Genomic DNA, 15,722 nt, shown 5'->3' with positions numbered 1-15,722 from the left:
AAGCCATGCACACCCTACCCTCATTTACATTATTAGGGTTAAGGTCCTGTCCAGTTCCCCCTATGGTTCATTTCTGTCCGGTTTGGTTTTTCTTGGGCCCAGGACAAGCTCACAACAATGATCGAAAAACGTTCATTTTGTAAAGCTCGCCAAGTAATTTGACTGAGTCAAAAACCATGTTCATAGGATACCGATCGATACCTTATTGGAACACATTTATCTTCAAACAAATGCGTTTGATCCATTGTGGTAAGTGTATTTGTTTTAAGATAATTGTATTTCGTTAAGGCATTCATTGGTATCCAATGCATATGGTCTTCGGAGCGGTCAAAGTAGCTGGTGAGCTTTATAAAATTTACGTTTTTGATTATTGTTGTGAACCAGAAACGGACCAAAAAAAGTCAAACTGAACAAAAATGAACCATAGGAAACTAGAGAGGACCTTAACCCGGATGGTAGAGGAGGAGGAGTAGTAGGTAAGTCATCTCTTGCTTGTGGGCTGTTGTTTTTGTTTGATTTAAGGTTGGAAGTAGGTAGTCCAACCAAAGGTGCTGAATTTTACTTAACAGTTATTTAATTTATTCAATGCTGTCTTTGCACACCTCAACTACAAATTTAAAAAAACAAAAAAACCTTGGTACTATTTTAGATTTTGAGATCAGATTGCATCCATGCATGTTGGTGCAATTGCAAAACATATCAAGATCTACTAAAATACTCGTAAAATAATCATGCAATAATGGTCCATGTGATGGCAGGCAACAGGGCAAGTCAAATTAAAAAAGGAAAGACTCAAGCTTTATCATGTTCAGGGTAATTAAATATAAATGAGGGTTGACAACCACTGTTTAGTGTAGTTGGTCAGTCATTGCCTCCCCTTTGTGAAAGGTCTTGGATTCGAGCCCCACAGAGGGCAGGCCCTAGGGGTCCAGGGCTATGGATAGCTTCTGGTCTTCTCATGCTAACTCTAACACCCCCACTAACCTCCGCTGATGTGTGTGTGTGTGTGTGTGTATATATATATATATATACGGGGCAGTTCCGGAGACACCTAAAAAAATACCTCATAGTTTCCGATCAAATTTTGATGATCCGAGCCGCTCAATGTGATCAGAACGTGATTTTAAGAGTACTCGTGAGAAATCAGCAAAAAAAATATCCGGGAAAGGCTTGATCCGAACAGTTTTGAACAGTTTTTTATTGAACGGTTCAAATAAAACTGCTCAAATCAAGCCTTTCCCAATCATTTTTTTTGTTAATTTCTCGCGGGCACGTTTAAAATCACATTATGCACACATTGAACGGTTCGGATCATAAAAATTTGATCGGGAACTATGAGTTTGAGATTTGGGATATTTTTTTAGGTGTTTTTTTGGGTGTCTCTTATATATATATATATATATATATATATATATATATATATATATATAAAGGAGGGTAGTGTCCATTTGTCACGAAAAAAAAGGAGCAACAAATTGCAAATATAATACGTTTTAACAAGGGCGGAATCCGGAACGTAATATGTCTTGGGCTAAAATAGGTTAGTGGGTGGAATGGGTTGGGCTAAAATTATTCGAACTAAATTTTACGTATAATTTTTTTGTTTTTTTCAAAGCTGACCTGGACTATAGTTCAACCTTCTATACTCATGGTTCCGCCCTTGAATAGGGGGGAGTTGGATTCTCAATCAGCATTTTTCAGGCACAAGAGCAAGGGTCACGTTAATGATGGCATCTGTTTATTTTGTAGAGCTTATTGAGAACAATAAGATGTCAAAAAATATAAAACCTGGGTGCCGTTTAATACCTATTCGCAATGCATTTATCATTAAGAAAATGAGGTCAGCCAATCTAAATCAAATCCGTTAAACCCATTTTTACAATAGGTAAATTCATTTTGAAGAGGTATTAATCGACATTTGATCTCAATCACTTTTACTCTCGGTTAATGTTCTCAGTAAACTTTACAAAATGAACAGATCCTATCATTAACGTGGCGTCTACTTGTGCCTGAATAGCAATCCCCCGAGGACTGCCGAGAATCCAAGTCCTAATAAGCTATGCGATAATGGGCCAAGAGTCGCTGCCCGGAATTTGTAATTACTAAAAGAACATCAATTAATTTACCATTTCTCCATTTATCCCTAAACAAACCTCGTGCCTTCAAGTGTACGAAGTTCATCTCTTGATATTCTATTACGGTCCGTTTAATTAGCGAGAAAAATATAATGAAAAGTAAAAATGAAAAAAAGTGAAGTAAAAGAAAAATAAAATAAAATGTATTTTTTTTTCTCGCATCCGTTTGATTAAGATGAAAGTTTTGCAAGAAAATACGGAAGTAATAGTAATAAATGTTAATTCTTACAAGAAAATAAAATTTTCCTGCACTCTGTGAGAAAAAGTAACACGTACTTCCTAGCTTTAGAGGGTTGTACGGAAAATTTTATTTTCTATCACTTTCTAGGACATTCTTGCTAAATGAACACAAAAAAAGTTTTTTTTTTTTTCTCTTTCTTGCACTTTCTACCATTATCTCGTTAATCAAACGGACCCTTAGGTATTTGTTGAATTTCGTTGATTATACCGGTTAAGATATGGCTTAAACCCGTCCTTTAGTTTTCCTATGGATTTCCTAACACGTTTTGCTTCTCCCTCTCCCGTGTCTAAAATCGCTTGGGTCATTCTTGACATGCTCTCCACGGAGGATTGCTACGCATTGGTCGCCCTTCTACTTTTTTTTATTTATGTTTGTTAAAGTCACCTCCCTATCATACACCACAAAAAAAAAAAAAAAAAGATTGTTTTATTTACGGAGGTTTCGTGAACAAGTTTTTCACGGAAAACGCGCAATCTCAGTCATCCATTTCGGCAATCAACAGTTGAGTTATATTTTTAATTTCTAATCGCTAATAAACATTTCTTTCGGTTAATAGTTTGTCTTTAATCTGGAACGTCCAAAACACTTTAGGACGACTGAGATTGGCCATAAAGATTTTCCCCACAAAAAATGGTCTCTTAGATAAGTTTATTTTTTCACTAAAGTTAAAACTACATGGGTTATTATAAGTCGATTTCAACCCTGTTTGCTTTTAATTTTGACAAGAAGATGTTGTATTTGGTGTTGTGTTTGAATTATTGTATGAGTAGCATTTTTATTTTACAAATCTTTCAATCATGTTCATTTTCAGAATTATTACCATTAGGTACAGAAAATAAAAGTATTTTCCATTAAGATAAGATAGAATACTTAATTACAACTAAATCCACTTTTTACAAAATATATTTACCATTAATGAAAGTGTCACCCTAAGACACCCTAGGGTTTTAGGGTACCCTAAGACCTTAATTAGGGTACCTTAGGGTTTTAGGATACCATAGAATTTTAGGGTGCCCTAGGATTTTAGAGTTTAGGATACCCTAGGGTTTAGGGTACTTTAGGGTTTAAGTTTAGATGCTTTCATAGAACCCAAGAGTTTAGGCACTTTTATAAGGATTTTAGGGTGCACTGTCCTATTATAGGGTTTAGCGATTTAGGCACTTTCATAGGGTACCCTAGGGTGTAGGCATTTTCATAGAATATCCCATGATTTAAACACTTTTATAGGGTACCCTAGGATTTAGACACTTTCAGGGTTTAGGATTTTAGGTACTTTAAAAAGGGTTTTGGTGTTTCATTAATTGAAAGTGACCTGATGGGAAATACTTTTTATTTTATGTACCCAGTGGTAAAAAGCCCGTAATTTCAAGGTCAAAAATAATGTGTTTACGCAAATAATTTTCTAGTAATATGGATTTTATTTGATAGATCTTATTGAGATCTTTTGAACCGTGAAAAAAATCAAAAAATTATTTTTCATTTATATTAATTTTTAATTTAAAAATATAAAATAAATACTTACTATTTTTTAAGGTATTATTGAGGGGCTTAAGAATATGCTAAGCAGGTACCAGTTTCTTTATTGCGAATTGGACTTGTGAAAGAGCTTTCTCTCTACTTCCCGTCTTTACCACCAGACGCCACCTCTCTATTGGGTTTTTAGGGCTGCTTCAGTGCTTCTTCTTCTTCTTCTTCTCTCTCAAGAATGTCAATTGGGTTATTCCCATCTCATTCGGTACGTTTTCTTATTTGATAATTGGAGACTAGGTTTTATTTTTATTTTTATATCCGCACGTTCGGGTTAGCTTACGCGCACCTCTATTAATTCCGGAATTCTGAAGTTATTGACCGGAGAAAATCTTCAATGGATCCAAGGTTTGGAATATTTCGCTTCCGTGGGAATAGAATATGTGCCATCGTGGAGAATCACTTATTGCTTTGTGATAACGACTTAGCCAAACCCCAGGGTTATCATTCAGACTAGGTTTTGCGTTTGTTACATGTTCTGAAACAGTATGGTCCACAGTGGCACATTTTGCACATGGTTCTGTTATCAAATCTCCAGTTCTTCATTCAGGCTTTTGTTCCCGTGTAATTTTTGTATGATTTCTTGTCTGCATGGCATTGCACATTGCTGATAATTAACAGAATGGTTGAAGTTATGCTAAAAACCAAGAATAGTACCTGCTGGCTTCAAAATGATGGAAAATAATATGTCAAAGTCTAGTGCAGTTATGTGGGAGACCCTCTTCTCGCACCCCCCTGACGCCCCCACTCCCCCCGGCCCCACTGCCTTTCTACCCTTGCCCCTTCTTTTTCGGTTTTTTTTTTTTTTTCACTTTAACTAGTTTTTTTTTTGTTTTACTTTTAAAAGTAAATAATTACTGTTTTATTTTTTTTTATTTTTACTAATTTTTTTATACTATTAAAAGACTTTAATTACTGTTTTAATTTTTTTTAATTTTTCCTAATTTTTTTTGTTTACTTATAAAAAACTTTAATTACTGTTTTTTTTTAAAAACTTTTACTAGCTTTTTTTTGTTTTACTTTTAGTAGTTTTTTATTTTACTTTTAAAAGACTTCTTACAATAATTTTAATTAATAAATGAATAATTAAAATATAACTTATACTAACATAAAGAAATTTACTCACGTATATAATATTAAATAATTTTAAAATATATATAAAGCGTAAAAAAATAAGTGTTTCGATTTTTAATTCGTTTGAACCGGTGCGAAAATCTTATTTTTCTTATCATTTCATCCTAAATGGTCGTAATGAATTTTTGGCTCTAAGGCCTTTCAATAAACACCCTAAGAGAGACCTGAAACTAAATAATAAGTCTTAGGGTACTTGTTAACAGAGCCGACTTATTGCCAAGGCGAGGGAAGCGAGCGCTTCGGGCCCCCGAAAAAAATTAAAAACGAGGGCCTCCAAATTTTTAGGATTCCTATATATATATATATATATATGGTCCAAAAAAAATTGCACTAGCCTCATTTACACAAAATAGGCCCAATTGAAATTTAAGAACCACAAAATAGGCCCAAATTGTGAAATTATTCATTAGTGAAGAGGTGACACATTCAGCTGAGGAATCCTTTCGAGTCAATTACTTCCTATATATTGTAGATCAAGCACTTCCTTCACTCAAGAACAGATTCGAACAATTTCAAGTATATGAGAAAGCTTTTGGATTTTTGTTTGATTTGAACCGTTTGGATTCTGTCGAGGATGAAGCGTTGACGTCCTCTTGTGCCAATCTTGAGGATCTCTTGAAAAGTGATGAGTTTTCTGATATTGATGGGAGGGACTTATTTCAGAATTAAAAGTTTTGAAGAATGTTTTGCCAAAAGATAAAAGAAAGTCAATTGATGTGTTGAATTACTTGAAGACATTGGATGGTTGCTTCCCAAATGCATGGATTGCATATAGAATATTGTTGACTATACCAATTACAGTTGCATCGGGAGAAAAAAACTTTTCAAAGTTGAAATTGATCACAAATTATCTTCGGTCACCCATATCTCAAGAAAGATTAAATGGATTGGCTATGTTGAGTTGGTGAAGCAGCTTGACTATAGAGAGTCAGAGACTTAATCAGTGCGTTTGCAACAAAAAGTGCGAGAAGAATAATTTTCAAATGATGAATTTTGAGGTATTGTAATAGTTGCATTTTTTTGGGGATAATTATATGCTTCTATTTTGTAATGAATCTTTTGTATTGGTTTTTTTTTTAATTTTTTTTTATGACTCTTTGTAGACCACTTTTGTATGAAAAATATAGGGTGACATCATTCAAGAGGTTCGCTTTCAGCCTCCAAAACTTATGAGCCGATCCTGCTTGTTGAAAGGCCTTCGAGCCAAAAATTCATTATGATCATTGAAGACAAAATGATAAAAAAATAAGATCTTTGCATCGATTCAACCGGATTGAGAATTGGAACACTTAAATAATATTAAATACATAAAAATGAAAAAAGATATGAAAGTTATGAAGTAAATAAATAAGAAATAAGAAAATGCCGTGGGTTGAATTATTGCCGGGTGTAATATTAAATAATTTAAAAATACATATAAAGAGTAAAAAAATAAGTGTTCCGATTTTTAATTCGTTTGAACCGGTGCGAAGATCTTATTTTTCTTATCATTTCATCCTAAATGGTCGTAATGAATTTTTGGCTCTAAAGCCTTTCAATGAGCACCCTAAGAGAGACCTGAAACTAAATAATAAGTCTTAGGGTACTTGTTGAAAGGCCTTCGAGCCAAAAATTCATTATGATCATTGAAGACAAAATGATAAAAAAAATAAGATCTTTGCATCGATTCAACCGGATTAAAAATTAGAACACTTAAATAATATTAAATAAATAAAAATGAAAAAAAATATAAAAGTTATTAAGTAAATAAATAAAAAATAAAAAAATGCCGTAAGTTAAGTGGGTTGAATTATTGGGAGGGGGTATTTTGGTCTGGGGGGCGGGCGCGCAAAGAGATTTACTTATGAGAGCCTCTTCTCGCACCCCCCCTGACACACCCCCTCCCCCCGGCCCCACCACCTTTCCCCCCTTTGCCCCTCCTCCCCTCCTTTTTCGATTTTTTTTCTTTTTACTTTGATTAGTTTTTTTTTATTTTTTAAAAGTAAATAATTACTGTTTTTTTTTACTTTTACTAATTTTTTTATACTTTTAAAATACTTTAATTATCGGTTTAGTTTTTTTTTAACTTTTACTAGTTTTTTTTCTTTTCAAAGACTTTAATTACTGTTTTTGTTTTTTTTTTAACTTTTAACTTTTACTATTTTTTTTGTTTTACTTTTACTAGTTTTTTGTTTTACTGAATGTATGGTTGTAATTGAAGATAAAAAGAAAATTTAAATGAGCGGTTATAGTTGAAGATAAAAAGAAATCTGAACAAGTGGTTAGAAATAAAATAGATAAAAGATATAAATAAAAACAAAATTAATGAATTCAATAACATAAAAGAATTATAAAATTTTAATAAGAGTAAAAAAATAAGAGTAAAATTTCAATAACATAAAAAAATTTATTCACCTATATAATATTAAATAATTTGAAAATACATATAAAGAGTAAAAAAATAAGTGTTCCGATTTTTAATTCATTTGAACCGGTGCGAAAATCTTATTTTTCTTATCATTTCATCCTATATGGTCGTAATAAATTTTTGACTCTAAGGCATTTCAATGAGCACCCTAAGAGAGACCTGTAACTAAATAAGGAACCTTAGGATACTTGTTGAACGGTCTTAGAGCTAAAAATTCATTATGACTATTGAAGATAAAATGATAAAAAAATAAGATCTTTGCACCGATTCAACCAGATTGAAAATTGAAACACTTAAATAATATTAAATGAATAAAAATGAAAAAAAATATAAAAGTTATTAAGTAAATAAATAAAAAATAAAATAAGAAAATGCCGTGGGTTGAATTATTGGCGGGTATAATATTAAATAATTTAAAAATACATATAAAGAGTAAAAAAATAAGTGTTCCGATTTTTAATTCGTTTGAACCGGTGCGAAGATCTTATTTTTCTTATCATTTCATTCTAAATGGTCCTAATGAATTTTTGGCTCTAAAGCCTTTCAATGAGCACCCTAAGAGAGACCTGAAACTAAATAATAAGTCTTAGGGTACTTGTTGAAAGGCCTTCGAGCAAAAAATTCATTATGATCACTGAAGACAAAATGATAAAAAAAACAAGATCTTTGCATCGATGCAATCGGATTGAAAATTGGAACACTTAAATAATATTAAATAAATAAAAATGAGAAAAGATATAAAAATTATTAAGTAAATAAAAAAAAAAAAAAAATGCCGTGGGTTGGGTGAATTGCCCGGGGTATTTTGGTCTGGGGGGTGGGGTCGGACAGGGGGTGGTGTCAGGGGGGTGCGCAAAGAAAATTACTTTACTTATCTTCTTGGAGATCTGAAATACGTCTGTCTCCGTGTCCCAGCAAAGAGATTTACTTATCTTCTTGGAGATCTGAAATACGTCTGTCTCCATGTCCCAGCAATAACTCGACTCCGACTCTCGTAGCCTGCTTTTAATTTGATTGGATGGCTGCTTTTTTATTGTCATTTTGCTTTTCGAGTTTCACATTGAGTGGCCCCACTGTATGATTTGAATTTAAGAGTGTCAAATTGAACCCAGACTCATTAATAAATTCATACCAAAATGACTCATTATTAGTTGGGTTAGAATGAATCCAAATCCAACTAACCCAATATTAGTTGAGTCTTAATTGAATTTCAGTTGGATCAACTTAAATGACCCAATAAATCATGTAAATAACCCAACAAAAAAATAGAGCTGAACAGGACTCATCTCCGACGGCATCAGATTCACAGTTTATGTACTCCACTGTCCATCAACCGACCGGAGTGATTCTCCAATGGGAAGAAGCTCACTCACTCTCTCTCTCTCTCTCTCTCTCTCTCTCTCTCTCTCTCTCTCCTTTGTAGTGTTTATATTCAATTCTTCTCAGTTCTCAGGACAGTTTGTTTCCCAAAAATACATAATAATATGGGTTTCACACTTAATTTAAATGGCATTCATTTCAATTGAATCCTGTTTATTCAATTCTTCTATGTACGCCATTGTTCATTTTCAAAGCGTCCCGTAAATAAGATTTACGGCGTTAAATCTTGTGTGTCTAAAATGTTTTAATTGGTCCAGATTACAATCAATTGTGACCGGTAACAATTATTTTTGACTGGTCAAAATTGAAAACACATCTCAACTATTGATTACGCAAATGAACGGATGGAATTGTATGTATTCACAACTCCACCGTAAATCCCTCCAAAGATCCAAAATTCCAACTAAACCATTTTTTGGGTAAGTGACACACCGTTGTACATATATAAATGCACGCATATGTGTTTGTACTTAAGATGGGTTTGGATTAAAAAATAGGGAGCGAATTTTTTTGTCTTTATTCAATTTTTTTTGCGTTTATTAGTTTTGCGTCAAATTTTTGTGACTTACTGGTTTATCTCAATTAGAGGAACCGAAAAAGTATAAATTTTGTATCATAACCCATATTTTTTTGAAAAAGACAAAAAATAAGTCAAAAAATTGTCTTTTTGACTTATTTTTGTACTTTTTAAAAAAATTATGAGTTTCGATCAATTTTTTTTTTACTTTTTCGGTTCCTCTAGTCGAAACGAAGCCATAATTCACAAAAGTTTGACGCAAAACTACCAAATGCAATTTTTTTTTGAATAAAGCTGAAAAAACTCATTCCCTACTTTTTAATCTAAACCCACCCTAATTATCTGAACCTTTCTAACGACATTCACTACAGCGTGCGCTCTCTCTCCCTTTTAGTTTTTTTTTACCACAAAATGCCAATTTAGATAGGTATTTTAGTCATTTAGATGTATAATATGGTAATTTTATTGTACATGGATATTTTAGTTATTTAGATGTATATGGGTAATATGGTCATTTCAGTGTACATGGATATTTTAGTCATAATAAAATTTTAATATATATGTAATTGGGTTAATGCCGTTCAGAAAAAAAAAATTTGTAATTGGGTTAATGGTCGGGTCGGGTCAGATTTTAAATAAATAATCTGGGTCGGGTATGGGTAATTAGGCTCATAATAATGGGTTCTAAATGAGTCAATGACCCATTAAAAATCCAACCCACTTGTAACTTACCCAATTTGATCCAAACTCGCCCATTTGCCACTCCTTAGATTTGATTCCCCTAGGAGTCTAGCAGCAATACAACAATAGCAGAGCTGGTTGATGACCCGCATACTGTATTGCCCTTAAAGGAATATTTAGTGCATAGTTTGGAAAAGAAATTACTGATATTTGATAGACATGATCAAGCAACCTGACATGTGTTCCTTGGGGTCCAACGGAATGGAATGGAAAATTTGATATCCACCGGTGTAGTAGTAACATACGTGTGCACGAAACAATCCTTGAAATTTTTATTGACGGATAAACTTTCAAAAGTACGTAAAATACTTGTGGCCATTCCATGACATATAGCATGAATGTCTCTGAAGGTAGAAGTTGTTCATCAAGCATTGGCAAGATCAAAGGAAGGTACGAGAGATCCGAAAAGAGTAGAAGTTTAGATAAGGAGTACAGTTATGATGATATAGCTAGCCAGTTCTAGCTTAATTAAGGCGAACGAAGATGTCCTTGCGCCGTTAAAGATGCAATACAATCGTCAAACATCTCTTCGATAGACATGAACTTGAATCCTAAACTCGTCAACTTAGCAGTGTTCCACTCATAGTATGGCTTGTCGAGTGACTCGAACCTGGAAACAGCCCACATTGTAAAAATAAGTTCATGAACCAATCCTCATAATATGTCACAAGTAGTCTGAAACAGGAAGATTTTGAGCTCATTACTAATGAAACACCATGCATCATGCTCACTGGTGATACCAACCTCTTGGGGATAGGAAAGTTTGGATAGCGGGCAGACAGCATCGAGACCAACTCATTGTCGTCGAGAACAATCGAGTTGCAAAGGTATCGTCCATGAGCTTTTTTATGCTCATAGACAAGGATGTGGCATCGCGCGATATCGTCAATGTGCACATACCCCATCCTTCCGAGCCACTGAAAACTCTTCGTCTTGCCTATTTTTTATATTTGAAGCAACACAACCATGTTAGAAACAACCAAATTAGTGAAGTTAAGGCTTAGTACGAAATTGGTAACAAACTAGGAGTGTGCTACCTTGAAGCAAGCCAAGGACATCAGTTGCAGTAGTGCTTAACTCAGGAGACAAACTAGGCCCGATGGCAAATGAGGGGAGAACGGTCACTAGATCGATCTTGTTCTCGTTGCAGAACTCCCATGCTGCCCTTTCGGCTAGGGTCTTCGATAGAGCATACCACATCTTAAAATTTCATAACAAAATCAACTAGATATGAGATGACGTTATACAAAGAGGAAAAAAAATAACTTCTTAGGTTGCTAGTAGAACAACTGCATTTGCAATTATTGATATTCCGAGAGGATACTTGATGTTGATATGATAACCTGGAGGCTTTCGCAACGTTCCACGGAACTCCATGACGACTCATCCAAAGGTATTCTAGGATCGAAATCGTCTCTTTGTCTTGCTGTTGACGTGGAAGAGGTGAGAACCACGCGCTTCAGCGATGGATTCTTATTGCACGAACGTAAGACATTCAAAGTGCCCTCGATTGCAGGTGTCAAAATTTCAGCCTGATCAATCGCAGTTTAAACAGACCGATCACAACTCACGACATCATCATTAATTCAAGTACTCCAAATAATGAATTTTGCTGATTGATTTGAATGGCTTAGACAAGGGAAGGAGAAAAAAAGAATTGCCTTGGGATCGGATGGGCAGTGGCCGAGTACAGGTGAAGCAGAATGGAAGACACCATCACACCCCATGATCGCGTCGTCGAAGCTTCCCTCCTCCATCAGGTCAGCCCTCGACAGCCGGAGCCTCTCCTTGGCTCCCTCCAGCCTCCACAGGTGCCCCAATTTCTTCTCATTTCCTGCCATACAAATACAGAGAAGAGCAAAACCCTTTCATTACGTACTGAAAAGAATGTACGCAGACTATTGGCCTAGTTGTAAAGTTGTTCCTCCATTACCAGGAAAGAAAGAAAAATGTAGGCAGACAACAAGACTTTTTTTTTTAAAAAAATTGAAAATGGCAAGACTGCTAGACCGACCTACATCCCTGCAGGCAGTGACAATTCATTTTGGTTTTGTATAAGTATGTTAGATAACCTACATATTTTTCAAAAAATTTCAATAGGTATTAAACAATAAGCACCCCAAACAATTTGTACAATTCTCCTATATATCCAAATTAAGAGTTCTACAGCAAGTGGACATTTTTTGTATTTATATTTACCAATTCCAATACTTAAAAAGAAGAATACATAACTGCAAATTAGAAAGAAACCAATATAAATAGGTTGAGTTGAAACGCGACAGCTAAAATTGATTTGTTATTTGTCCATATTTACTTTGTTTGAACGAGTTCAAAGTTCGGACTTCGAAAAATGAGCACAGAAATTTGTATCGCTATGAGATCATTTCTATCCAATTCCATTACTTTCCAAAACGAAATCGTAGCTCCGTCATGCACTTTAGAGAGGGGAGGCGGCGATACATACCGGGGTCCCTGACCGTCCCGGTGACGTGGTACCCGGACAAGAGAAGTCGCTTGATCAACCAAGAAGCAACGAAACCGGATGCCCCTGTCACGCACACCCTGCCTTTGGATTCAAACTTGTCACCCATTTGTATTTCCCTGAGATTAATCTGATTGTGCTTCAGTTGACGCCTCCATCACTTTCTATCTCATTCTGGGGTATATATAGTTATGAGCCATGCACATGAGCATGAGAAATGGCCCGGGACAGGCTCACAATGATGATCGAAAACGTTCTTATTGTAAAGCTTACCAAGTAATTTGACCACGTCGAAAACCATGTTCGTCGGATACCGATACCTTATTGGAACACAGTTATCTTCAAACAAATGAGTCCAATCCAGCGTGGTAAGTGTATTTGTTTTAAGATAACTGTATTTCGATAAAGCATTGATAGGTATCCGATGACGAATATAGTTTTTAAAACAGTCAAAGTAGTTGATGAGCTTTACATAATAAACGTTTTCGATTATTGTTATGAACCCGAAACAGACCCAAAAAAGCCAAAATGGACAAAAAAATGAACCATAGAAAACTGGACAGGACCTTAACCCGAGCGGTAGAGGATGAGTAGTAGGTAAGTCATCTCTTGCTTGTGGGCTGTTGTTTTTGTTTGATTTAAGGTTGGACATGAGCATGAGAAATGGCATTGGCACATCGCATTTGCGTTTGGTTATTTTGGAGGGTTGGGAGGTAGGGGTTAAGGTCTTGTCCAGTTCCCCACTATGGTTCGTTTCTGTCCAGTTTTTTTTTTTGGCCCAGGATAGGCTCGTAACAATGATCGAAAACGTTCATTTTGTGAAGCTTGCCAAGTAATTCGATCGCGTCAAAACCATGTTCGCCGGGTACCAATGGATACCTTATTGAAACACATTTATCTTCAAACAAATGGATCTGATCCAGTATGATAAGTGTATTTGTTTTAAGATAACTGTATTTCGATAAGGCATTTGTCGTGCCCTGATTTTTACCGGCGGTCGCCCAACCCACTTTGTAGGGCAAAAAGGCAACACTTCCAAAATCATGACTTTTAAATGCAACAATTATGTATATTGAGTTAGTAGCTGTGACTCAGACTTTTATTTGAAAATGGAGTCGCCACCTAACATTGAGTTCAGGTGTGTCAGGTCACCCGTTAAAACCGTGTTGTGAAGAAAACAATTTTAACTCTTTTTTAATATTTCCGTTTGAGCAAATTCTTCTTTCAAACGTGGTTTATAATTGACTCCCATTTGAGGATTTGCGAAAACAGAGATGGATTCGGGGATTTATTGTTACTTGTGGGGAAGGTGTTAGGCACCCCACATCATCCTTTCAGTGCTTTATTTTTCAAAGTTAGCATTTTTCAAGTAATTATCCTTGGCAAATAAATAACATAAAATGTATGCAATGGAGCTGCTTATTGATAACATGACCATAGTCCTCTTTTTCGTGTTTTAAGGCATGTGGAATCCTGGAATCACCGGGACTCGATTGTGGCTACATTATCACCGACAAATGGTCGCTAGGTACTTTTAAGTTTCAACGCCATCCTTATATACACGAAAAGAACACCTCGGTTCACAACGATCTTCTTTTCATTTATACCGAAATAAGGGTGCAAAACGGTAATCGAAACAATGCAACCTTATTTTTGGTTTAGGTGAAAAGAACATTGTTGTGATATTAATCTAAGTAAAAAAAAAATATTTGAGTTGAACTGAAAATTTGAATTGAAAAGGGGGAAATACCCCTACGTAGGATTACATCTTCCTCACCTTGTGCGGTGGATTTTTACAGAGGTGTGCTCAGAAATTAAACTAGACAAAAATATAACTAAAAATAGCACAGAATTCAATCCGTACTTATTTTTAGCTATATAATTGTTGTCGTGTAACTCTGGCTTACAATGAACTTGTGGGGATCAGGAGTTTTTTTCCCGAAGCTAAACTAGGAGGGCTTCAGCCTCGGAGATTTTGGAGATAGCTCTTTTTGGATCCCCCGATGCAGCAAATGGTCATGGATTTTATAGGCCATTCTTGGGGACAGTTGCATGTGTCTCTTCTTATCCGTTTCCCACTTGAAGTTGGCCACACTGATTGCTCTTGCACGGAGACTTACCAATTAGTGCGGTTGGACCTGTTGGTGGAACGCGTGACTTAGCTGTCTTTACCAAACCTCATAAACCATTGTCCCAATATTTTGTTTTCTTCTTTTTGAAAATTCATGGTGTTTCGGGTTAACCTGTGCACACATTAGACTAAATCTATGGCCCCTATCAGTTACGCGTGGGGGCGAGGTGGCCCCAGGAATTGCTGACAAGAGAAATCGAACCTTAAGTCTGCGACGAAACAAATTCCTAACTTGAGAGAGCCAAGACCACAGGGCCAATCCCTGGAGGTTCCGTTTCTCTTCTTGGGAAAATGACGGCCAAGGACTTGTTTTGGTAATTAATACCCGCCAAGGACATTTTCAGTATTAACAAATGTTTTCAACATGTCTTTGGCGGATATTAATTATCAAAATACATCCTAGATCATCATTTTCCCTTTCTTCTTTCATTTGTACTTCAGCCCCGTCTGTTAATCAGATTCAGCCTTGGGATTGGTCTAACAGTACCACCGGACTGTGAATCTCTTGTTTGATAACACAAAATCCCTTCGGATTGTTAATCCCATGGGATGAGCAAGCCTCCTAAAGGAGGAGAATAGGGGGGATTGGTAATACCCCCATGGACTTGGTATTAATCAAGGTTCGATCTGAATATCGTACCAACAAGGATACCGATTTTTCTATTGGTACGGTACATACCGGCACCGATTACATACCAGATACCGTTTCGGATTTAGCGCTATTGCTTACATATAATTATATATCAATAATTTTTCCAAGAGAATACAATCCATCCTACTAATTTCTAAATCTGAAATATGACACATGCAACCATAGCTGAATTTAAAAAACAAAATATCAGACTAATTTCTCACGATCACAAATTAATAGATATCAATGACTTTTGTTAAATTGTAATTTTCTTTTAATTTTTTAACCAAAAGATACTTCTTTACTTTTGTTAAATTGTGATTTTCTTTTAATTTTTTAACCAAAAGATACTTCTTTTAAAAGGTATATAGGTTGCGCGCCGAATATTTATTTAGG

The 15,722-nt window shown here is 35.2% G+C and overlaps 1 protein-coding gene across 1 annotated transcript; it reads right to left on the bottom strand.

Moving 5' to 3' along the window:
- Nucleotides 1-10,330: 10,330 nt before the first annotated feature.
- LOC131325528 (tetraketide alpha-pyrone reductase 1-like) lies at nucleotides 10,331-12,738 on the bottom strand. Its single transcript, XM_058357839.1, has 6 exons — nucleotides 12,547-12,738; nucleotides 11,744-11,916; nucleotides 11,426-11,614; nucleotides 11,120-11,282; nucleotides 10,827-11,019; nucleotides 10,331-10,692 (listed from the first exon to the last, which is right to left on the bottom strand). Exons 1-6 carry the CDS (start codon nucleotides 12,671-12,673, stop codon nucleotides 10,551-10,553), a joined length of 987 nt encoding a protein of 328 aa, XP_058213822.1. The 5' UTR covers nucleotides 12,674-12,738; the 3' UTR covers nucleotides 10,331-10,550.
- Between the last annotated feature and the right edge of the window lie 2,984 nt (nucleotides 12,739-15,722).

Source organism: Rhododendron vialii, chromosome 5a (genome assembly GCF_030253575.1).
Source record: "Rhododendron vialii isolate Sample 1 chromosome 5a, ASM3025357v1".
NCBI classification, from domain to species: domain Eukaryota; kingdom Viridiplantae; phylum Streptophyta; class Magnoliopsida; order Ericales; family Ericaceae; genus Rhododendron; species Rhododendron vialii.
This window is presented reverse-complemented; position numbering and strand designations above follow the sequence as displayed.

Bases quoted from the DNA above. Each gene is read 5' to 3' on its own strand.
- LOC131325528 (XM_058357839.1), bottom strand. From the start codon at position 12,673: ATGGGTGACAAGTTTGAATCCAAAGGCAGGGTGTGCGTGACAGGGGCA. The intron at 11,917-12,546 runs GTATGTATCGCC...TTTGTATGGCAG, and splicing joins CGGGACGGTCAGGGACCCCG to GAAATGAGAAGAAATTGGGG. The intron at 10,693-10,826 runs GTTGGTATCACC...GGCTGTTTCCAG, and splicing joins AACTTTCCTATCCCCAAGAG to GTTCGAGTCACTCGACAAGC.